The following is a 25,442-nucleotide window of genomic DNA, read 5'->3' as shown; positions in this document are numbered from 1 at the left end:
CCCTACTCCCTTCTCAGTTACCGCCCGCTCACAGTTGAAGGCCATACTAGAAGACGTGCTGCAGCAGGGAACCAGTCTGGGTCTTGAATTCGCTGTGGATAATCGTGACATCATTTGATACGAAATTAAATTCCACCCTGGGATTTTCAAACTGGGAGAAAGTTCACCGAACAATAGTCTACTGAAATGGCAATGATCGCAGCGGCAAGTACGTCTACAGCATCAGGGTTGTCTGGACAAGCAATTATACAGAACCAAGTCCCCGATTCAGAGACGGACACGGAACCAGAGGAAGAACACGCACCGACATTCGGTACCGGGCCACCCTTGGGCTCCTTGCGGCGCTGCCAGGTCATTCACAGCGGCCACTTTATGGTGTCCTCTCCCCACAGCGATTCCACACCGCGCCGAAGAAAAAGAGTGGGATATGATTTTGATACAGTGAACAGGACTTGGTGCCAAACATACACGTTTGGTCCGTATAGGTCTGGGAGTTTGAGCATTGATCCTACACTTACGCGGTTATTTGAGTGTATGTCACTGGCCTACAGGTACGTATAGTATGTTGCAACGATTTGTCAAATCAAAACTTTATAATGATGTACTTCCCTGTAAAATGGCCTTTCATAATAATAATGATAATTGCCGATAATTATTATTAGCCTATTTTTATTAATTATTAAAGCAATTAGGTTTACTTGTTTTTGTGCCTGCTTGTGCAACATCTCTGAAAACTGACAGAAAGATGGACTTTGCCTCCAGTTGGCATGATCATTAGCCTGACTTGCAGTTGCAGAAAACAGTTTTGACATTAAAGGCCACCAAACCAAATGGTAGCCTACACAACTCTGTTTCAACTGCCTGCATCTTAACATGTCCATATGTTCAAAGTAGGTTAATATTTTATTTTTCTAAACGGAATTGCTGCCCAAAACACCTGTTTGTCTTTTCAAGCCATGTATCCTCATCATCTGATATAGTCTACTACTGCTACTACTACTAATAATAATATGTAGTGGAGTAGAACTTAGAAGTATAAAGTATAGAAAATTGGAAATACTCCAGTAAAGTAATAGTACCTCAAAATTGTACTTGTACACAGTACTTGAGTCCATGTACGTGGTTACTTTTACACCACTGCTAATGACCACCCACACAATGATTATCATTAACCTTTAAGTAAAATATTGGAAATTGGAATTACTCAAGTAAAGTACAAATACCTCAAAATTGTACTTAACTACAGTACTTAAGTAAATGTAGGCCTACTTAGTTACTTTCCACCACTGATAATATTATTATTATTATTGCAGTATTTTACTGGTATATCTTAAGATAAACATCCTGGAGAAAACACAGTAGCTTTGGAATGTTGCATAGGCTACTATGAAATGAATGCTACTTCTGCCAGATTTCCTTCTTGTCTTTTGTAGTTTACTGACAGTTGCATAATCAGTGGCAACATAGGCTATTGCACCTCTTCTCTAAACCATTAAATTGTGTTTGAGGTTTATTACAGAGTTGAGCAGATGAGCGTGTCAAACAGTATTTTTGCATAACATTGTTTTTCATTAACCAGTCAGGTGTTTATTCGTTTTTCCCCCCTTCAATCAATCAGTCACATGTTCATGTAGTGGCCCTTCTGTGTTGCACAATGTGTAGGAGTCTAGAAAATGCATTAAACTCACTCCATTAAAAGCATCTTTAAAATGTTTCACCTGGCTTCCTAGCAACTCAATGAGTACCTAGCATAAGGAGAGCTTTTCTCACATTATGTGTGCAGAGACCATGAAGGGGCAAAGTAGCCAAAACAGCTTGGCGGTGTAATGTTGAACAAGGTGACTGGACTGTACACAATTAGTCAAAATCAGTACAGGTTTTCAGCATAGGTAATGCAAACACCCTTCCAGTACTGTCATCAGATGTTTTTTTTGAGTGGTGTAAACCACTCCTACAACTGGCTTTGTTAGTTTACGTGTCTGTCTGTTTGTCTGTCTGTCTGTTCGTACCGTAAAAATGAGCATGGTTGCTATGGTCACCCAGTTCACACAGGTGTGATTTCATTACGTCAGACATTACGTCAGACCACAGCTGATCAGTCTATATAAGACCTTAAACCACTCAGTTCACACGGTGTGATTTTTTAAATATGAAGTACATGTGCTGTTTCAATTGATCAGTCTCTAATTCCTCTGTTAACTTGCTTTCAGTGGTAAGATTGCCTCCCCAAAGTGGAAGTCTTTCAAAGGCCTGCGGTTGCTGTGGAGAGATAAGATCCGTCTTAACAATGCAATCTGGAGAGCTTGGTTCATTCAGTGTGAGTCCATCACCCCTCCTCACTGATACACGCTACATGTCCTCAGAAAGCTCAAGACTGATTACACACAAGGATCACAATTTCAAACAAACAAACCAGTGTTTCCCAAACAATGGGTCAGGACCAATTTTTTATATCCCAGTCCCATTCTTATTTTTACTCATGAGTAAAAATCCTTTAAAAAATTTTATTCTTTTTCGCCTTTTGCCCATTTTTCTCCCCAATTCAGTCTTTAGGCCAATGAATTCCTCCCCACACATTTCTGTGTGGTCACTGCTGTTGTATTGTATTCTACTGACTCACCTACCAGTTTGTATGATGTTCTGTCATTCATTGTTTCGATGAATTGAGTACAGGAAGGACCCCAGTGCTTAATTTGTTTGTATTATCTTTTTTTACCTTTTTTTTTTAACACAACCAACGGCCAGTAACCAGCCCGCCCGTCAGAACACAATAGAGTAGTTTTTGTACGTCTTTAAATGTTCTGATGAATTGAAAATGGAGGATCCTGATGTAAACAAGTCTTAGTGCTTTTTCTGGTTTTATACTCGTAGCAGTCAGATTTTGTATTGACCTGTGTAGGCTACTTTTGTTTGAACTGTACCCATTCTACAAACTGTGAATACAATTTCCAATCAATCAATTAATCAATCAATTTCAATCAAAAAACATTTGCAGCAGCAGTTTCCACAGGGACCTGCCGGCTGTAAGAACACAGGCATTCACCAAAGCAATCAGATATTCGATTCTGAGCCATGCTGTAATATGCCAGGTGCCTTTGCTCATGCTATCCCCAAGGTTAAACTCCAAGTAGAAGTTAAATTATTGCTTCATAAAAGTACATGTTCCAACTTCCATATTCCATATGCAACAAACGACAACAGATGCAAAAGTCTCAACACAGGTTTGACCAATGTATCATGTGTCAAAGGGGTTCCATAGCCACCGATTTCCTCTCAAAGCGGGTGCACATTTGTGTGTGTTTTTGTTTGTACTTGCGATGTGATCATTCAAACCATGTTTTATTTTGTAATCGTACTGGAAATAGAAGTAGCTATGATCAGGAAGAAGCCTAGTTGACTTGAAAATGAAACTAAAATAATAATAGAGACCTATTATATATTGTAATGTGCATTTGGGGTGGCGGTAGAGGTACTGGAGCCCTTCTACAGGTACCGGATTGCAGGAGGGAGGTTCCGGAGCTGGGCTCCGCCTAGCTCCGGCAGAAATTAAGCACTGTAGGACCCCAATGGAAACCAAGGCCATAGTGCTTTCCTGGGTTTAAATTCTCTTTCTTAGCAGACCTTGTATTGAACTGTACTACTTCCCTGTTCTTTTTTCCCCCTTCAAACTGCTAATCAAGTATTCAGTCAATCAAGCCCCCACCGGGAGGACGTAGACCCTTCGTCGTCCTCCTCCACGACGCCCCCAGCCTGTAGGATTACATGCAGTGCCAATTATCACCCTCTTCAAAATAATTATAAATTATAAGTCATATATGCCATTGCTGAATGGTTAGAGAGTCCATCTGGGAAGCCAAAGGTCCTAGGTTCGATTCCAGGACTCAGCATATGTCTAGTGTCCCTAAGCAAGACACTTGCTCACTGAGCACTCGAACCAACCACTGCTCCTATGGGTAAAATGAAGAGGACAAATTTCACATAGCCTACTTTATGTGCAAACATACAATGACAAAAAACACCCCAAGGAGTGGGTAGAAATGTATAAATATAAAACAAAAATATAGCTTGTCTACAAGCAGATAGTCTATTTTCGCTATTAAATAGTGCTTGCGTGGTTAATTCATAATCTCTTTTTTGTAAGTTTTGGTCCTGGGGAGACACCAAATGTATCTTTTGTGTCTCAGCTGAAAAAGTTAGGAAACTGAAGGTTATGTAATAACCGTGGTTATTTAAGCAGCATTTGCGATGAATATGCATGTGGAGATCATCTCTGATTGGATTAGCAATTGGCATCAGAGATGCTCTCCAAATGCGTATTCTGAGCAAATAGCTGATTAGAATAACTAAAGAAATAAACAGAATTTCTACATTCAGAACATGAAGATGATCAATTGAGTGTTATACTATGTGCTTCAGATGTGGAGAAGAGAAAGAACGCAACATGTGGTTTTGTCACCCCACTGTATGGCTCGGAGTCTGATGCACATCGCAAACCTGAAGTGAGTCTCCTCTCCTTTGATCTAAGGAAAGTGTATTTTAATTGAATGTGAACAATACAGCTGAACTTCCCCAAAGTAAAACGAAAACCATTGAAGGTAAAGCTTACCTGCAAAGTATTGTATTGTACACTATAAGCAAATGTAAGTTTGCAAGTTGTCCATTATTTATATACTATATGGTTTTTAACTGAAGTCAGTCTTGCATTTTGTATTTCTGTTTCCTGTTAAAAGGCAATTGTGTTAGAGGGCAGCTATTGGAAGCGCAGGATTGAAGTGGTAATCAAAGAATATCACAAGTGGAGGATTTACTACAAGAAAAGGGTGAGTGCATGTTTGAGTTTCCTGATACATAATGAATATAAAATAGTTATTTTCCAACACCCATACATCAGTGCTGAACCATTTAAAGGTAGGGTAAGTGATATTTTTTGGTTAAAACAAAAAGTTTTTTGTTAAAAGGTTACATCACTATATTGTGATAGTAATCATAGCTATAGAGTTTGTTCAGTAACAGAGGTCTCCCTGTCTCTCCAGCTCTAATAAACAGAAAATAAATGTTCATGTAGGTGGCAACATTTCAGCCAATCAGGAGAAAGTAGCCATTTCTCATTTCTTTGCAATTTACAATTTAGGCATTTAGCAGACGCTCTTAATCCAGAGCGTCATCACTAATGATTCCACTTGTTTTATCTGTAACCTGACTGAGTTCTCTATTCTGATTGGATAAAATTGGTACCCAACCTGAAAATGCATTTTCTGTTTAATAGAGACACGGAGACTCCTGTTTTTCAGTCTATGCTGCTGTTACTGAACAAACACTCTATAGCAATGAGTACTATCACAATATAGAGCTTTTTAACACTTATTTTAACCAAAGAAAATCACTTACCCTACCTTTAATTTCATTATTTGGTAAAGAGGATCCAGTTTGTAAAAGTGTTACCATTTTGGCAATCCATGAGTATAGTGACCGCTATTCATCTCCTGTGTATTTTATTTATTTTATGTATAGGCTTAGGCTATGATGAATAATATATATTCATTGTTTCTTTGTAGCTCCAGAAAAATAAGGATGACCTCTTTTCCATACTACATCAGGTAATGGAAACATTAAACCAATTTATGTTTAATGCTTTGCCCATTGTATTACATTCATCTTTAAATATCACCATAGAATACTGTTGAAAAGATCTTGCTGTTTACCCTAAGCTCTGCATCGTGTGTGTGTGTGTGTGTGTGTGTGTGTGTCTTTGTACTAAATGGGACTTAGAGATTGACCCAGTAGTGTTTAGAAGAAACGTGCGAAACAACTTGCGTCATTGACTGACATTTGTAGGCTCACATTGATGATTGCTATCCTCCACAATACCTAGCTTTGTTGAATTCAAATGGCTTCCAAATGTAATGTCATTTAATCAAATCCGACCTACTTCTCAGGATGCTTTTGAGAACAGGGGTTTGATGTGGACAATTTAACCCTGACATCACACATGGGCAAAAACAAACAAATCATCACAAAATAAAAGAGATGTTTAGTGAAATGGGAGAGAGGAAAACAGGTCCCCCAGGGGAAACACCTCACTGACGACAGTGCTCACATGACTCCTTATGGATGATTTATACTTGCCGTTGTCATGTATTCTCACTCTCAACTCACAATTCCTTATCTTAGTCGTTAATGGCACATCATCGCATGTCTTCATCTGTTACAGTCTAAATCTTACCGTAGTTTAATTGTGTTCGCCTTGGAGGTTCCGAGTTGTCATGAGGTCAAAATTGAGACGATAATATTTGACTGTCTGGCTGGAGTCCAGACTGATTGTGCATTTATATAGTCTGCTACCTGAGCGGGGTTCAAAGGAACACAAGCTAGCAGATAGTAACAGGTTAAAGATCACTAAGCTATTGAGACTTGCAGTACAATGCTATGATGTACAGTAGCCCTCAGCATTGACTAAAAAACGTTATTGTCTCCACCAGGCCGAAGGCATGGGGGGCGAGTATGTTTTGCACTGCGTCCGTGTGTGTGTCCGTCCGTCTGTTCAATCAATCAATCAATCAAACTTTATTTATATAGCACATTTAAAACAAGGTTGTTCCAGAGCGGCTGAGGCAAAGGCACGGTCGCCCCTGGTCCGTTTGGTTGTTTCGAGTATAGTTAGTAGTGATTGCTCAGCGGACCTCAGAGCCCTGGCTGGAATGTAAGGCTGCAGAAGCTCGGTGAGGTATATCGGGGCTAGCCCGTTTAGGGATTTATAGGCAAATAAAAGGACCTTAAAAATAACTGAACTTGACAGGGAGCCAATGAAGTGAGGCCAAAACAGGACTGATATGTTCGCGTCTACTTGTGCCAGTGAGAAGGCGCGCTGCTGAGTTCTGGACCAGCTGCAGGCGCCTGAGGGATGACTGGTCTAGGCCGATGTACAGGGAATAGCAGTAGTCTAATCTTGAGGAAATTAAGGCATGAATGGCTATTTCTAATTGTTGGCGGGGGAGATAGGGCTTGACTTTGGTGAGTAATCTGAGTTGAAAGTAGCTAGCTTTAACGACGGAACTGATATGTTTGTCTAATTTAAATGAGCTGTCAAAGACTACGCCAAGGTTTTTGGCGGTGGAGCAGATGTGGGTGGTGAGGATATCCGGGGTAATAAGGGGCGTATCAGTGTTATGGTCGAAGATGATGATCTCAGTTTTGTTTTGGTTGAGTGTCAGAAAGTTTTTGTCCATCCAGGTTTGGACATCCTTTAAGCAGTCTAGGAGTGGTTGAAATGAATGGATTGAATCTGGTTTTATGGGTAGGTAGATTTGGACGTCATCGGCATAGCAATGGAAGGAGATATTGTGGCTGGTGAAAATAGACCTGAGGGGAAGCATGTAGAGGAGAAATAACAGTGGGCCTAGGACAGATCCCTGGGGGACCCCGCACGTGAGGGGAGCTGTGGGTGAAGAGAACTCCCCCAGTTGAACAGCAAAAGTCCTATCGGATAGATAGGACTTGAACCAGGACAGGGCGGTGCCTGTGATACCGACCTGGTGCTTGAGGCGAGAAAGGAGAATCCTGTGATCAACAGTGTCAAAATCCGCTGAAAGATCCAGGTGCACTAATATGGCAGGGGTACCAGAATCGGCAGTTAAAAATAGATAATTAAAAACCTTTAGGAGAGCCGTCTCGGTGCTGTGGCCTGGTTTAAATCCTGACTGGAATCTTTCGTGGAGGTTATGGGTGGCTAAAAACGCAGTTGGGTGTGGACTACCTTCTCTAGGGCTTTTGAAAGAAAAGGAAGGTGGGAGATGGGCCTAAAATTGGATAAAATAGTTGGGTCTAAGTTCTTTTTTTTTAGTAGGGGATTGACCACAGCATGTTACCAGCTCATCTCCGGCACCATTAACCCGTTCGATGCCACATTTTGCACACACACTCCCTGGATGCCAACGATGAACCTCTGCCCCAAATATTCCAGAACGGCCTGTTGTAGCGCCACCAGGAGGCCGACTTAAAACACATTTTTTGATATTACTCCTCCATATTTTGTCCAAAAATCCCGCAAATCATTACACACTATCTTCATAGTCATGTGGTCAAGACAGATCTGTCCGATATTTCATATTCCATCCTGATTGGCTATCATTGGCTTTCAAAATTTGCAGGATTGGCCCGTTTTGAACAAAAGCCTCAAATCATGAACGCAGCGTGCAATTTACGTGAAATCTTTCACAGACTTTCCTACTAGGCTGAGGAATATATCCCACCCTTTTCACATTGGTCTGTTATAGCGCCACCAACAGGTGGAAGAAATGACACCCTTTTCACATTGGCCTATTATAGCGCCACCAGGAGGCCACAACCTGACCTGCCCTGGTGGAGACCTGTGCCCCCTGGGGCACTTTATCTAGTTGTTATTGAAACACTATTTGCCATTTGAGCAATCATTGTGATGGCTCCTACCATCCATGCCCCAATAATGACTCAATTTCCTAGTCACTTACATGTTTTTCTCTTGCCATCTTGATTCAAAATCGAAGTCAACTGTGCCTGCTCAACATTTTTGTACATATTCCACAGATGATCTTACCACGTGATAAGATCTTAATTGTTTAATTCATCACTGTGTATCTGTGTATTATGCAGTACACCTGTATGGAAGCAGATGCATATGTTGTTTCTCCACTCAGTTATTCAGTTTTCTTTCCATTAACTTGGTACCTGTCGGCATATGTATTGTGTTTTTCTATTGCAACATCCTATGACTGCCTGTCAAATGGAGCTACTAGACACAATGAAAAGAGGTCTCTATCTCCTTGTACATCAACATGTTTGTAGGAGCCAGGAGGAACAGGGTTTATATTTGTCAGAAAAAACGAAAAGAAGCGCTTCGTGGGTCCTTTTATGTAGAAAACTGCAGAGGTGCTCTTTGGAGAGGGTTTCAATAATACACAGGAGTTATTTAAAAGTTCTATACCTTTGAGTAAAGATCAATGTGGAAGGAGGTAAGAAGGTGGCGAACTTTACATTGGCGGCCAAGCTACACCAGGCTTTTCTCGCGCGTTTACCCTAAACGCGCGGCCCGTGCGTTTTTTAAAATAGGACTGGACCTAAATTCAGTTTTGTGCGCGGAAAGCCTGGTGTAGCTTGGCCGTGACCCTGATGAAGGCCCATGCAGTCGTTTTTTTAACCCTTGTTTTTAAAATCTAATGAAATAAAGGATTTTTCTACCTCAACTGCACAGAGCTGCCTTGGATCCTCTTTAAAGTTCGCCACCTTCTAACCTCCTTCTACATTGATCTTTACTCAAAGGTATAGAACTTTTAAAGAACTCATGTGCAGGGTTTATATTTGTATTTGTGCACTAGATTTGGATTATTAATATGTGATGGGTGGAGGCACCGCATTGCCACTCAATTGGTGGAAGTTGCCTTGTAGTAGAGGAGCATAGGGAGAGAGAATGGTGCTTTTGCACTAATTTGTCTAAAAGCGACAAGTTTTGCACAGATGTAGCCCAGGGCATGCTCTAATGATTTAGCTAGGGCGCCCGAGTCAAGGACCTTCGGGGTTGCAAATCCATATTCACCATTGACCATATATAAGGCAAAAGTTTCTAAATTTCATTATGCTTTAAGTAGCATGTGACATGTCAAACTAGGGGTTTTTCATGATTCTGAATCCATTCCAAGCATTAGTTTTGCATGAAAAAACGGCCATAGGCGTCATCACAAATGTGATGAGGTGAGGTCAGAATATTTGGGCAAGTGGCTATGGCCGAATTTAGCCCAAGGAGTGTTTTTCATGCAAACTAATGCTTGGAATGGATTCAGAATCATGAAACCCACCTAGTTTGACACGTCACATGCTACTATAAATTAAATTTAGAAAATGTTGCCTTATATAAAGTAGGTTGTCAATGGTGTCTATATGGATTTGGCACTCAAGGTCGCCGAGGGATTGCTATCAGCTGCAATAATGTTAATCAGTATCTAACCACAAAGCAGGTTAATTGAACATAGCAGAAGCAGTGCAGGAGCAATGAGCATAAACAATGGGACTAAACATGATGGGATCTTTGATTGAAAACTGAAGCTTATAACAATTTTTTTTAATGTTTTCAGCTGAAACATTTGCTGTGTGTAAATGTAATGTACAGGCTAGTACATCGAAAAGTGACCACATGGGAGTAGTATTTTTATGATTATTCTTTTCACAACATGTGTCTCTGTCTCTACATGTGTCGTGTGAAGGCTGTAATGTGAGGGTTTTCTGCTGGTCCACACGTGAGTGTGATTGCCAGAATTAGGTCGAGGACAAAGGTCTGCTGCTCTTATTGAAATGGTGAGACATGAAAATAAAGAAATGAACAAAGCCAACATAATGATGCCTGGTAGGTGACTAGTGTTTTTTGAACAATATGGTAAACTGCTTTTTCAATATGTAACAAGCGCACGCACGCACACGCACGCACGCACGCACACACGCATGCACGCACACACACAGACACACATTTTCAATTCATTACTACTCCACAGTCCACACCCTTTTCCCTAAGAGAGAGCGTAGATAAAATGAAAACAGTTTCCGGCTCAGTTTGGGCTTCCCTATAAATGTAGCTTGTGACTCAGTATCTTAAAGACAAGATGAGGTGAAGTAAAGCACCCCAGACACATGGGAACAGCTGGGCCTGGATCCACATTTTCTGTGAGTGTTTTTATTTGATTTTCTTTGGAAAACCTTGGATGCCATGCACTGGCTACAACACGCTTTTGACTGACTGGTCTTAGCGAGAAATATCACAGGATTTGGGAAGAGATACCTTTTTGTCATTTTGAAGCTACTCCGACACTGCACGTGTTTTTGTTTTTAAAGAATTTATGTTGTCCTTATATTGATATTGATTATGTCATTGGTAAGTGGTTACAATATTTTAGCATGTACCAAATATTGTATTTAGACTGTAAGTTGTACATATTTATCCAGATACTCAATATTGGAGATATTGAGTATACCATATATACACAAATATATATATACTCAGTGTTGATAGACTGTAGGCCTACATATATATCCACCTGTGTACTCAGCCACAGCAGCTCAGTGTTTCATTTGATCTTTATTTGTATTTGTACTCTTATTAGGGGCCAAGCCCGAAGGGGCGAAGGCCCCTATTGTTTTTCTACTGTCTTTTCTTCTTTCACCACTTTTTGCAGTTCTGGCAGTTCTGTGCTGTCGCTTTCCACGAAATTCGGCAATATGGTAGACTCGGTAGAGGGTCATGGGACACGGTCAACAACTGAAGCTCACAGTCAATCATCAAAGGACCTCTGACCTTTAGATCTCCCAATTACATGATTGTATGAATTATATTATGATCCACTCTAGCCACTCCATTGTATTTCCATTCATTTGTACGGAAGAATCTGGACCCTGCTAATGCATGGTTGGCTGCGGGAGTACAGACAATCCCTTCTGCCAATCGGCGTAATCAACTGACTCTCACTCTTATCCTGTACCTCTCCCATTTTTCATTCTCACTGATGTTGCTGCTATGACACCTGAATTTCCCTCTGAGGATTTATAAAGGGTTATCTTATCTTATATACCGCCTGATTGAACGTTGTTATCTTACTGTGTACGTTGTGTACATTGTATTACGTATTACTTTAGTTTTTCAGGATAGAGTTGTTAAAATGACACTACTTGTCCTGATTTAGAGGTGATAACTGGGAAGGGCTAAACTTTTTCCCCTCCTCCTCGCACCTCTCAGCTGTTGGGCTGCGGTGCGCTAAATGTCTGTAGCCCATTTAAGAGTCTGCAGCTGACTGGCAGAACCACGGTTGTGCTGTGTCTGCTGTGTTCAAGCTGGGGCCCAGCGAGGTATACGCGTTTTTCTTATTCTCTACCATGCACTAGTCTAAACGACTTTACTCTCGCTACGATTGCTCTCGCTGCCCCACTGCCTTGTGGGTAAGTCCGGGAAGACAAAGGCTAAGGGCGTGCCCCTGACATAAAGGTTTTGGAAGACAATGGCTAGGGTTAGAAGGGATGCTGCACAGAGAGGCAAGGTTGAGATGTTCTGGACATGTTCAGAGAAGGGATGAGTTGTACATTGGTAGAAGGATGCTGAAGATGGAACTGCGAGGCAAGAGGAGGAGAAGAAGGGGAGGTTTATGGATGCGGCGAGAGAGGACATGCAGGTGACAGGAGTCACAGATGAAGATGTCGAAAACAGAACCAGACAGAACCAGATGATCAGCTGTGGCGACCCCTGAGGGGAATTAGCTGAAAGAAGAAGAGTTGTTCTTATTAAAAAGGTTCCAAACGTTAGCAAATGTTCAAATTACATGGCACTATTTGGGCATCAATCCCAAATGACATTGATTCATACTGTAGTTGGCACTTGGGACTTTTCATCCATTGCTATCCCCTGCAGCAATTTCTAATAGGCCTTCTAATTGTATGGATCAGCGATTAATTTGGTGTGTCAAATAAATTGGTCCAGTCAATGTTTGAAAAATCCCCTTGCTTGTGTATTGTAGGGTTGGGCTGAGCTGGAGAAATGGTCCAATCACATGTACAATGATCCTGAAGCTGTGCCAGCCGAAGCTCACATGTTTGACCTGGACTGCTTCCTGTCTGACATCTCTGATACCTTGTTCACCATGACCCAGAAGCCATGCCCCTGGAACAGCGACCGCCACAACAGTGAGTGTATATAAGAGCATATGTGGCATATCTATCGATCAACCTCTATGTATCTGTCTGTCTGCCTTTTATGCCCATATATGGAGATGCCTGTTGTCTTCAGCATATTCCCATATTCCGCACATGACATACCATGTCCTCCACGATACAAATGGCAAGTTTGAAGTTGATCGGTCGGACAGTTCTCCAGGTGTGCAAGCGTCCGACACACATGCAGACATTCATGCTATAGAGCTTCGCAGTCCCACCCCCTCCCGAGGACCAGAAATGAATTCCCCGTTCATTTTCCTCATAGACTTTTCAAAAAGTATTTATATAAAGACGTTTACACCACGGACAAAGCCAACTGGAGTTGTGACGACAAATGACAGTAAACACAATGTTTTGGGCCGATCAAATAATTTGTAAGAAGAAAAACATGGCAGGATACAACACTTTTTGCTTTGTTTTTCTTCTTACAAATTATTTGATCAGCGAAAAACATTGTGTTTATTGTCATGATGTGCCAACTCGAGTTGGCTTTGTCCGTGGCGTAATCGTCTTTAAATAAATACTTTTTGAAAAGTCTGAGGAAAATGAATGAGAAATTCACTTCTGGTTCTAGCGTCGTCATGAAAGGGGGCGGGACTGCGACGCTCTATTGTCGCAGTTTACTATGAAAAGCTGCATCTCATGTCCGTCACACCTTGTGGCACGCTCCATATATATACAAAATACATTCCATATGTTGATCTGACCTCATCAAAGCCTGTACACTCAAGACACGCTTCATATATGGCCAGTACAGAATTCATTCCATATATTGATCTGACCTCATCAAACCCTTAGATCTCCATATATGGAGACCTGTTTAGCTGACATGTTCTGACATTCCATATGTTGATCTGACCTCACCAAACCCAGTACACTCAAGACACACTCAATATATGGTGTGAAAATGAGACCTTTTCAGGAAAAGGTCTAATTTTCTAAATGAATAAACTCCTGCTGTTGTGTTGAATACAACACAACAGCTTGAATACAACATTTGATGGATCTATTTATCTAAAGACGCTGTTCAACAAAATGCAAAAGATACATTATCAGTGATGCTAATAAGGTGCATTTTACATCCCAAAACGCAGATTATTGTTAATGGACCCATCCGTGGACCTTTCTGGGAGTCCCATGGACGCACTACTGTACTCAGCACTGTACTGTAATTTGGTGCTATTTAATTTACTTTATGTTTACTTTACTTTGCACTGTTGTTTGCATTAACTCTTTGCAATTGTCAGATTTAGAATTGTGTTTATTCCTTATGACTTATCTCCTGCTGTTATCCAAATGACTGCTGGTGTCTACGACGCATTGTAAGCTTGAACATCTGTTACATGTTATGTTATGTGTGAGACATGATATGCAAGTACTATAAAATAAATCAGTACTTAAATGGTCATGTGAGTCTATAAGAACCCACCCCACCAAAATAAGGAAATTCACATGATGAAAGCTGAGCTTTTTGTGAAACACACACACCAAAACATACATTCACGTTGATGTGCTCATGTCTTATGTTGTGTCTTTTCTCCTCCCCAGCCTACATGAGCAATGCTGATATGATCCAGCCAGGCCTGACACCTCTACAGCCTAACCTGGAGGATTTTATGGATATACCAGGTACCTCACCCTCTGTCTGTCTCTGTCTGTTTACCGTTGAGTCTCAGAGTGGATCTTTCTCCTACTGCTACAGAATGACGGATGGAGCTTGAAACCCGATACCTGAAAAATCCTGATAACACGCTTATTTAGTACCCGGTATCAATAAGCTTTGGGCTTAAATCAGAAGAAGAGGCGATCAAGAAATAAATCGAATCACCCACGCTGGCACAAACATGTCGGTCTAACATGTTGGTCTAAAAGTGTATTGATACCTGCCAACCAGCGCTGCCCGGGCAAACAAAATTACGCTTTTTAAGCCCAAAACACACCAGTTGCAACTCAAGGAGTTGCATATGTGTGGTTGACCTTAAAACGGTTTTGTTGCAAGGAGTTGCAACTGGTGTTGTTTGGGCTTAAAGTGACGGCACACACATTAACCACTGTTGCTTCAATATTATTTTCCAAAAGTTAAAAGGTCAATTGCCTTCCGGCCCTGTATTTAAAGGCCCCTCTGTTTATAAAGAGCTGAAGATACATTTTATCGTAATTATTACAGTACTATTCATAATATCAAGCCATTTAACACTTATTGCACAAATTGTTGTTTTAATGTTAGGCAAAAATATTTTTAACTTTTGTCATCTGCATTTAATTTTAGATGGTGGTCAGCCACAAACTCAATCACCTACAACTGGCCAATAAAAAGGATACTGGTTCTGTTCAGAATTTATTGTCGTCTCCCGTCTTGCCACAAAATAATAGAAAATGCTCGATAGTGGGCTCAATAAGACTCCGGCTCAATAAACTTGATCGATAAGGTGCTCGTTATCAATAAAAATCACACCCGTGTGAACTGAGTGGTGTAAGGTCTTATATAGCTTGTCTGACGTAATGAAATCATGTCTGACAATGAAATCACACCCGGGTGAACAGGGTGAACATAGCAACCATGCTCATTTTTTCTGCACTAACAAAGCCAGTTGTAGGAGTGGTTTACACCACTCAATAACAAAGCCAGTTGTAGGAGTGGTTTACACCACTCAACAAAGCCAGTTGTAGGAGTGGTTTACACCACTCAAAAATGAAGGCGCTGATGCTACACGGTGTGAGAGTGCTCTGTTTATCCTGAGGTCCGGGGGCATAATACACACACAGAGATTGCCCACTACCCAAAGCTTTGATCTTCTAAATCATCCCACCGTACAATGAAAGGCAGAACTCAGTGTTACCAATTAGCCCCACACTGGCATATATTTATTGGTTACATGGGGGCACTCCCCCAAGATGAATAAGAACAGCATTTGAATATGAGTAACATATATACGACCTGTTATTTCGCGAATCATATTCGCTCCATATCAGCTCGACGGTCGGGGCCCCTGGAAGCAGGACAGAAGGCTTGTTCTGTCATGGAGAATTCTGACGTGTCTCTACTTTCTCAGACCCTATATAGAAATCTTTCTGTCGCTCTGTGACCTTGCTTGAGCACATGCAGCTAGGGTGCACACTCTGTTAATTAATGGTACTGCTTAAAGGTCTACTTTATACCACCAGCGCTCCATCTCTATTTATGACAACACCGTTTTGTTCTGTGATCCAAGTGGGCTGATCAGATAGCGAGACCTAATCTGGTAAATGACAGAAAGTCTTTTGACCCACTGGAAATGATAGACTCCTGATAAGAGCTTGTGATACGTGCAGCTGCCTTATCAGTATCGTTATACCATGTATTAGAAAGTCCCCGGTAACCTTTGGTTCTCCATTTTATTCCTATTGTGTGGGCATGGTATGTTATATATTCTCTTAACTATTTTTCATTGTTCACGTGTGAAACCTTTTGGGGGACATTTTCAAGTCACATATGCAACTGATCAAGCATCTAAAACTGGATTCCATGATATCTCATGCTCAAGTTCTCTTCCCCATAATTTCTATTGGAATTCAGAGATAGAGGCTTGGCTTAATGGCTTTGCTGCAGTTGTACAGCTAGTTCATTCATAGTTATTTATTAACACGTGTCACACAGTAAACAACACCTGCACATATATTTATAATATACATGTATGTATATATCTATCAATACTTGGGGGTCTGTAAATAACTGTTAATCTGTCTGTTTCAGATATATTCATGAACTATCGAAGCCAGCCATTGGAGCAGGCTTTTCTTTCAGACTGTTACTTTGCAAGCTCATCCAGTGCAGCATTTGCGCCAGAGTTGTCCCATGTGGTAAACACTCCAGAGGTTCTCATTGACACCCAATTAGCTCAGGTAGGCATACTATTGACAGCTGCCTTTCATTTTATCCTGTACAAATATATAGTACTTTAGCTCAGATAATAGCCTACACTTTTCTAAAGCAACTAATCCTGTTTAACCACGTGAGAGAGGTAGACCTTCATTTATGCCATGGGAAAAATTCAGTTTCAGCTGAATTGTCATGATGAGTGCTTTGGGGAGCTGTTGGGGGTTAAGTGTCTTCGACATGCGTACGTACTGTGGGGCGAAATGGTGACTACAGCTGCCCCAAGCTCTATATAGTTTGGCGTACGACAAATTATGAAAGTAAACAAGCTTGTAGAAGCTATACTGCAAGCTACTATTTTAGTTGTTTTTAGAATTTAGAAATTTGTTTTTATGTTCGCCTATAATGAAATTCAGTCTAGGTTGAAAGTGGTTAAACCATAAGAAAACAAGCTTCTTTTCAATTACAAATAAAACTAAAAAACTAAAACTAAAAACAAACAATAAGAAGACACATCTCTCTTTTCCAGCCTAACTTATCTGGCACTTTAACTCATCCCTCCTCTGATGTCCAGCCAGTCCAGTCCAGGCCAACCCAAGACTGCAGCGAGTACGGCACAGCCAGCATAATATCGGGGGTCATGTCCTATGGCCATCAACTTTACCACGAACCACCTGTTTCTATGGCAATTACCAGCGTGCAACAGCCTGTTGCCTCTGAAAGTAGTTCGTTCATGTATCCACCGCCGTGTCATAAGTATGGCTATTATGTGACGACAGCCAGCACTGTGCCCTCCACTGTCATCACCCACACGGCCTCCAGCATGGGCAGCCTGGGGCCTGTGGCCCATGCCCATGGCTACCCTACCAAAGAGGACATGTACCCACATCCACAGACGCCCTGCCACTCTCAGAGTTACCCGTCTGCGGTCTCCGACCCAGGACATGGGACCTCGCCATCTGTCGGCATGGCCGAGTGCTTCTCAGTCCCCCAGCAGGTCGCCGTTGCTGGAGCGAGGCCGAAGCACAAGCAAAATATGGCAGGGATGAAGATAGTACGACCCACCGTCGCTTCGCCTCGGCCTCCCCCCACCACACCTCCGCAGACCAGCTGCCTCGCCAAACTGCTGTCCTCCGCTGCCCAAGAAAGTCAGTAAATTTTTCCCCTTCTCTTATTATTATTGTCTCCATCAGGCCGAAGGCGTGGCAGGAGACTGATGTTTTCGCCCCTGTCCTTCCGAGGGTCTAACCGCACCCAAATTGGTGCACCTTATTTCTATAGTCATGCGATCAACATGTACGAGTCCGATTTTTCAGATCCCATTCCAATTGGCCGAGACTGCCTTTCAACGTTTTCGGTAGGCAACCCCGGCCTGGTGGAGACCTGTGCTCCGAGTAGCACACTTTTCTAGCCTTCGAGTTTGATGTCAATTTCATGTGTGATTTATTTATTCATTTGTTTTTTGAATAATCCTTTTTGTATTTTCATACACAATCCTGTTCATTTTCATATTATTTTCAATCAATCTTTTAGTATTTATCAATATGTATCATAGAGTTACAATTACAGACATTTTCTCCGTCACAATGTGCAGAGTGGCATACTGTGTTACCGTCTGGCAGAAACCTTTTATCTCCATATTTTATCATAAATTAATGCTCTATATTTTATACATGGACAACTATTATTATTATTATTGATTTCAGCTGTTACAAATTACAATTCCAAACATGCAAACATGACCCGCTTTAATTACTTCAGTCTATTAGTAGCTTATTGACTAGTATTACATTTGTATTGTCTTTTTTATGTGCAATATATTTGTAAGTAAGTAATAATTCATAATTAAAATAATTAATAAGTTAACATAAGTATAATTCAATGCATTTGAAATGAAATACAATTTTAACTTTTCAATAAGAAATTGGCAAAAACATTCAGGATTGCAATTTAAAAAATAGCAAGCTCAAAACTATAATGGCCCTCTCCATCATCAAAGTTCCCCATCCCCTGCTTAGGCTCCCCCTATTTTATATTTGACATAAAAAAGTTGTGATAGTACTGTACAAGCTCACAACATGTTGTGATGCAACGGATTTGTTTTACAAACCTATATAGCCTATAATGATATGCCCAAAATAGGGATGCCAGGTCAAGTCTGTCTGGTTTCCGCTCCGACAGCGACGATATGCATGTTTGTTTCATCACAAATATTATAACAACTGAATGGGTTGTTTGCAGGGAAACCCATGCTGGGATTTGACCCACCTTTAGGAACAGCCAATGGACAGAGATCCTCATCTCCAAGCTCCCCAGTAAGTCTAACTCATCACTAAAATTACTGGGGCATTAACCTTGCAGAAAATATCCCAGAAATCAAATGTCCTGAAGTTAATATGTCCTTCAATTTGTCTGCACGTATTACTTACTTACTTACTTACTTAATTACTTTACTTTTTTCTTCACATGTTTTCTTCGCATTTTTTCTTCGATTTTATAATTCAATTTTTCTTCGTATTTTTCTTCGCATTTTTTCTGCATTTTTCTTCGCATTTTGTCTTCGCATTTTTCCTGCGCATTTTCCTTCGCATTTTCTTCGCCTGTACAATGAATCACAGTGGGCCAACTGTTATGTTGTTAGATGCATGCATGCGCAATTCAGAATGTGCTGATGTGCACAGGACGTTCATGTGTGTATCTACTTATTATGCATGTGTGTATACACACTACAGTTTGTAGGAAGTAAGTAAGTGCAGGCCAGTTACTGGAGCTGTTATGACCTCTGCTGTTCCTCTGGCATAAATGACAGTTCAAAGTATAGATTAAAGACAAGACATAGATGGAGGTTTCCAACAAGATCCAAATACATTGTAACACTCATGATTAGATGAGATGAGAGACTAAAGGATTTATGTTGTTCAATAGTCGGGTAGCAGCATGCACGTCCAAGCAACTACATCTCAGCTGCAACATGGAATCGAGTGGCCGTCAGGGATCCCACTGTTGACACCACTACAGAGCCAGACCTCAAGAGTCTCAGCAGTGTCTGCCCTCTTAATTCCCAAGAGTGAGAAATTATCCCCGGTACAAATCTACGGCACTGATAGGAAGAGCAGCTTCTCAGGTAGGATTTCATTTTTCTACCGGCACAGGGGGATGAACCCTCCTTTAAATGGATGAACCTAAAAGCCGCCACTGTCGTGTTATTTTGTGGTTACCAACCACTCAAGCCCTATTTTTTTATTTTTTATTTTTTTGTCATCAAAGTTTTTTAATGATTTTACAATAAAGCATACAAAATACACATGACTTACACAAAAGAAAAAGACAACAAAAAACCAACAAAAAACAAAACACAACTAACAGTCAAAAAGAAAACCCCAATGGACAACACTCCTCCACATTCTGTGGACAATACCGATTCTATCATCTGTAATGTATTACCAAAAGTAATTTAAGCCCTATTTATTTGTAATCATATGGTTATGCCGCGTGTTCAAAATGGCCGATCTTCAAGTTCACAATGCGTCATATCGCGCCGCAATGTGACCTTATAGATCAGTGTTTTTCCGCTATTTTTGAATTTGTTCATCTAGTTGCCCAATGTAAGGAATCCAGGATTAATGTGGTTAAGTGAGGTTTTGAGTATTGTCCTTTACATAGATCTAATAATGAATATCATGTTTTCCCCTAGAAATGCTGTCCTTTTTTTTTAGCTAGTTTTTCAGGGAATCCAGACCAACATCCAGACCAACCAACAAATCCTATAGACAAAGCATCCAACCCGGAGTCCCCGCTGTCTTTATTCTCTGGGCATGGTAGAATAGAGTCCAACAAGGTAAATATATGTTACAAAAGTCCAATAAAAAAATAAAAATAACGTGACATCATCACTGATGATGTCATGACTCATGAGACCTGGGCACCATATATGGGGGCTTTCCCCATGTATGGGGATTTTGAGTGATACACTGACTGACTGACAAAAACGTACAATGTCATAGTAAATGCGACCTGCAGTCGCAAAAAGTGTATTAAAAAAAAAAGAAGGTAAATATACAGATACTTTATGGTTCCCACAGATATGACCAAATTAGATAGTTATTAGCGTATATATCCTTTTTGCAGGATACCCTGTGAGTAAGGTCGCATTCACACCTCTAATTCGGTAGACTCGATGCAAATGGGCGGAGAAGTTGCATCAAGTTTTGCATATTTAATTTGCTTTGTTTGCCTTCACACTGCGCTGTCATCCGCAGCAATTGTAAACACAGCAGGGACCTTTATCAATGTGTTCAATTCATAAACTACACAGTGAAATCTATGTTCAAATTATACTCTGAGTAGGCTAATAGTTTATTAGGACGTCACGTAAAACTAGGGTAACGTGCGTGCAGTGTGTAGTCGGGCCGTCGAGGACTGGACCTCTCTCTCTCTCTCTCTCTCTCTCTCTCTCTCTCTCTCTCTACGCACGCACTGTTATTTTGGGCATGGAGGCACAGCGCTGAGTGCACTGAGCGCAGACAGCAGCGCAAAATGAATCCGAACTCCAACGTTTATAGAGATTAAGAAAGTCCCTACTCCCCACACAGTGACAGTGACAGCACTCCATGTTTACGCACAGACAGAATATTCTGTAGGCTACACTGCAGTGTTTTTACGTGTTTCCTTATTAATTGATTAATGTACTCGTCCTCATATTTCGATGAGGGCTTCAGTCTCCTCATTTGACCACGTCTATCCACGGTAACGGGATATGCGACATAAGAAACAGATCTCACTGTGATGTCTAAAAACTGTGCTTTCTGTAGCAGGTAGAGACCAGGCGGATAACTCACATCTCAGCTGAGCAGAAGAGGCGGTTCAACATCAAACTGGGTTTTGATACGTTACACAACTTGGTGACAACCCTTAGCTCTCAGCCAAGCATAAAGGTATTACTTTAAGGGAATGTGACAATTGACCCTTTGTCAATGTCAAGTCCCGCCTGCGGTCCCGCCCCTCTTTGTGGTTGCTGATGCTTGGTTGGATGAAAATCCTCTCTCTCCATCGACTGCCATTGAAACATGTTTCTTTTTAGTTACCTTGTATTGATATTTAATGTATGTATTCAATTGACATAACACCAAAACAGTAATACAAATACAGTTACATACATAGAGACATAAGAGCACAGAGCAATGTCCACAGCTCAGTCTAGTCCTGGCCAAAAACCTGATTAAGCCTCAAAGTCGACTGATGGACAAAAGACTTCTTCAGTCTGACCTTATTGTATGTGGGCCCCCATATCTCCTTCCTGAAGGCAGCTTCCTATACTCTCTATACAAAACATGGCTAGTATTAGAGGTGGTATTCCTTGCTAACCTTAGGATGCTGTTATCATACGTGGATGTATAGAGTCTCTGAAGTGGTTGTCCAACAATCTTTGAACAAATGTTTAGTTGTTGCAGCATTTGTGACTTTGAGGCTACAGACAAACATCCATACCAAGTGGTACTACAGTACTGAAGAACACTCATAATAACAGAAGTGAAAAACAAAAGAAGAATCCTGAATTATGCAACAGCTTTTGTATAGGGCTTGACATAGGCCAATCCAGTGGTTTTCAAAGTGGAGTCAGGGACTGCCAGGGGTCCTTGAGAGGGTTCCAGGGGGTCCCCATCTAAATGATTGATAGTGAAGCTTAACTAATGCAGAGCAAAGCACCAAGCTGGGGGGCACCAAACACCTGGGCAAATGTGAAAAAGACTGGACCTTTGCAAGTAACTTTGCCGAAATAGTGTCCGACGTACGGTCTGCTGAGCCAGTGCTGAAACGTGTCGGCATCCCTCGTCCCCCACTGGGGCAGTGAAAATGTTCAGCAAATGTACCATTTGGGTCCAGTTGCAACGCTATTGGAGTTATAGGTGTCTGTGGCCTTAATCATGCATATCAAAATGGGGGTCCTTGAAATTAAAAACATTTGGAACCACTGTGCTAATCGCTTTGTTTACTGGCACAGATCAGCAAGGCCACCACGTTGCACAAGACAGCTGAGTACATCAGTAAGATGCAGCAGGAGAGGGCCCAGCTTCACGAGGAGACTCAGAGACTCAGAGAGGAGATACAGCTTCTCAACTCTGCCATCAAGTGAGTGAGACAAGTACTGCCATTTGTTGACTAGTCTAGGGTTCATGCCATTTACTCTAATTTTGCACTCGCATGTTACTAAGAGCTAAATGTCTGCATTGTAAATTGTTAAGGTGGGGTAGGAATCTGAGGGGGAAATTGTTTAACTAACTCCTGGAGAAATTGAGTAGTAACGTAACCATGACCTAATTTATATGTCATTGTATTTAGTCGAATTAGGAGTAGGTTATTCATCCAATATCAAATGTCTTGTGTATACAGTGTGTGCCAGCAGCAGCTACCTGCCACCGGTGTGCCAATCACACGCCAGCGCTTTGACAGTATGAGGGAGAAGTTTCGAGTGTATGTTCGGGCACAAACCCTGCAAAACTGGAAGTTCTGGATTGTATCCTCACCTGTTATAGGACACATGCATTCAGCCAGGGATCCAAATATATTTAAAACCTGTAAATTCATACTGTGTAATGTTTTCAATTGTTTAGAGAACTTCTCTAAACACTATTCAGCACCATTTTTATTTGTCTGTGTGTCTGCCCCTGACACTCAGCAAAATTATGTAGTGATCGGAAATGTATATATATATATTCTTTTTTTTAAATGTATTTTACCATTTCTGATAACGTATCCAAAATATCCTCGGGTGCCAGGACTCCCCAGCGTAAGTGTTGCCAAAAATACTACTAAATTGTTTCACAGTATGACTGTATGAATTCATGACCTAGCCTTAGTAGCCCGTGAGAACTTGATATTTTCCCATGTCTGTGCTTAAGAAGGTTCTGTTCAAAATGCAGGTATTTATTGAAACATGCATCACATTTCATATCAGTGATATCATTCTAACTATGTGCTTAACAAGGTCCCTAATAGGGTAAATGTAAGTTTTACAAATTATTTCCTGCAGTAACATTTGACATAGAATCTTGCCTTATATCATTAGTTAAATTAACTTTTCATTTTTTCATTTTTTCCCCCTATTGGTGTAATTGGACATTTTATCGACTAAACTCTAAACTCACACTAAACTCATAGAGGTTTCATAACAGTCAAATCTACGAGATGCATGATAGATGCCTGAGGGCGAGAAGTGGCCTCAAGGTTGCGTGCACACATCCGCATCGTTGACGGCAGACTGCTGGGCGAGCGCTGGCGCTTTGGCATGGGTGACCCCCCATGCCAAAGCGCCAGCGCTCAACCAACATGAATTCTGTACAGGCCATATAAGGAGCATGTCTTCTTTGATGAGGTCGGATCAACATATGGAATGTCAAAACAGGTCGACTCCATACAGTATATGGAGATCTAAGGGTGGTAGCGGGGACATTCTCTTGAGTGTACAGGGTTTGATGAGGGCCTAGCTAGGGCCGGTCCTTAATTTGCGGGCCTGTTGAGAACTACTTTTCGCCGGCTGCGGGGTGTGGCTGCACCAATAACTTTGGGGCAGGCCCGTCTAGAGGTTTGGAGGTCAGATGTAGAGTTGCTGGCCAATATTGATGACATCAGGGATCTCCATATATGGGCTTAACTGCGACAGCAGTACATGGGCACCATGTATGTGGGCGGGTGTCACATGATGTCACGATGACCTGGGCACCATATAGGCCTATGGGGGCTTGCCTGGGGTGACCAACCAACCAACCAACACACACACTGACGGGAAATGCTAGATTCATTCCATAGTTAACTGCGACCTGTGGTCGCAAAAATGCTATGATTCAAGTTGCTTTCCTCAACCATTGTCAGTTCAGTATAATCATTGAGCCCTTGTTCGAGTCCTATAATGGGATGGTGTCTACGGCGAGTGTGGAAGACCTGTGTCGATCCACACTATCATGGCTAGAACAACATTGTTCCCTGCCTTCTCTTAGACCCAGTAAGTCTGCTTGTGTTTTAGAAACTACACATTGTTGTAATGCATTTTATCTGTCTTTACATAGTGGTGGAAAGTAACTATATACAAGTTTGAGGTATTTTTTTTTTACTTTACTTGAATATTTCCAATTTAGAGCACTTTTACTTTTACTACTACACCACATTTCAGAGGAAAATACTGTACTTTTATTTGAAAACTTTAGTTAGGCCTACTAGTTACTTTGTAGATTTTGATTATTATCCCAAAACATACATTAACCACTTCAGCCCTATGTACATACATTTTGACCATTTGAAAATAGCCGATCTACAAGCTCACAATGTGTCGCAGATCGGCTTTTACTTGTGGTACTTTAAGTACATTTTGATACCAATACTTTTGTACTTTTGCTCAAGTACATTTTGAATTCTGGACTTTCACTTGTATTGTAGTATTTCTACATTGCAGTATTGGTACGTTTACTTCAAGTACAAAATGTGAGTACTTTTTCCCACCATTGCCTTTGCACATAATCGCTAACACCTGTGCACTGTCTCTGTTTGTGCGTGCCCCCTCAGTGGTTCTGAGTTCACTCCGTCTCCTGAGCACATCCACCGCCATTCTGACAGACCCCAACCTCCTGCCAGAGCAGGCCACCTTGGCTGTCACTCAGGGCAACCCTGCTGCTGCTGCTGTCTTGGAACACTCCCTGCAGCTCACGTCTCGGGACAGCACACAGCCCATGTAACCGTGAAGGACACACTTTTATGGAACACTTATAACGCCACCTCACCTCTTTATACAGAAACCGATGCTCACCTTCAGAGGAGACCTGTTCACTTAATAATGGATAACCCTTTTTGCAATTTCTAATGCTGCATAACCTAT

General features: G+C 41.3%; 1 protein-coding gene across 1 annotated transcript; it reads left to right on the top strand.

The window, feature by feature from the left end:
• The first annotated feature begins 177 nt into the window (after positions 1–177).
• mlxipl (MLX interacting protein like) lies at positions 178–25,442 on the top strand. The gene is made up of 17 exons (XM_079508321.1): positions 178–551; positions 2,211–2,317; positions 4,417–4,499; positions 4,731–4,820; positions 5,556–5,597; positions 12,525–12,690; positions 14,269–14,349; positions 16,454–16,602; positions 17,106–17,724; positions 18,818–18,891; positions 19,502–19,700; positions 20,293–20,414; positions 21,388–21,510; positions 22,578–22,705; positions 22,967–23,090; positions 24,446–24,575; positions 25,133–25,442. Exons 1-17 carry the CDS (start codon positions 187–189, stop codon positions 25,300–25,302), a joined length of 2,772 nt encoding a protein of 923 aa, XP_079364447.1. The 5' UTR covers positions 178–186; the 3' UTR covers positions 25,303–25,442.

This window comes from Electrona antarctica (genome assembly GCF_951216825.1).
Source record: "Electrona antarctica genome assembly, chromosome: 8".
Classification (NCBI taxonomy): domain Eukaryota; kingdom Metazoa; phylum Chordata; class Actinopteri; order Myctophiformes; family Myctophidae; genus Electrona; species Electrona antarctica.
The sequence above is the reverse complement of the archived record's forward strand: the minus strand, read 5'-3'. Positions and strand labels throughout refer to the sequence as shown.

Excerpts from the sequence above, each read along its gene's own strand:
- mlxipl (XM_079508321.1), top strand. The coding sequence starts at position 187 with ATGGCAATGATCGCAGCGGCAAGTACGTCTACAGCATCAGGGTTGTCT. Across the intron at positions 16,603-17,105 it reads TTGACACCCAATTAGCTCAG|CCTAACTTATCTGGCACTTT; the intron begins GTAGGCATACTA and ends TCTCTTTTCCAG. Across the intron at positions 22,706-22,966 it reads CTTCTCAACTCTGCCATCAA|TGTGTGCCAGCAGCAGCTAC; the intron begins GTGAGTGAGACA and ends TTGTGTATACAG.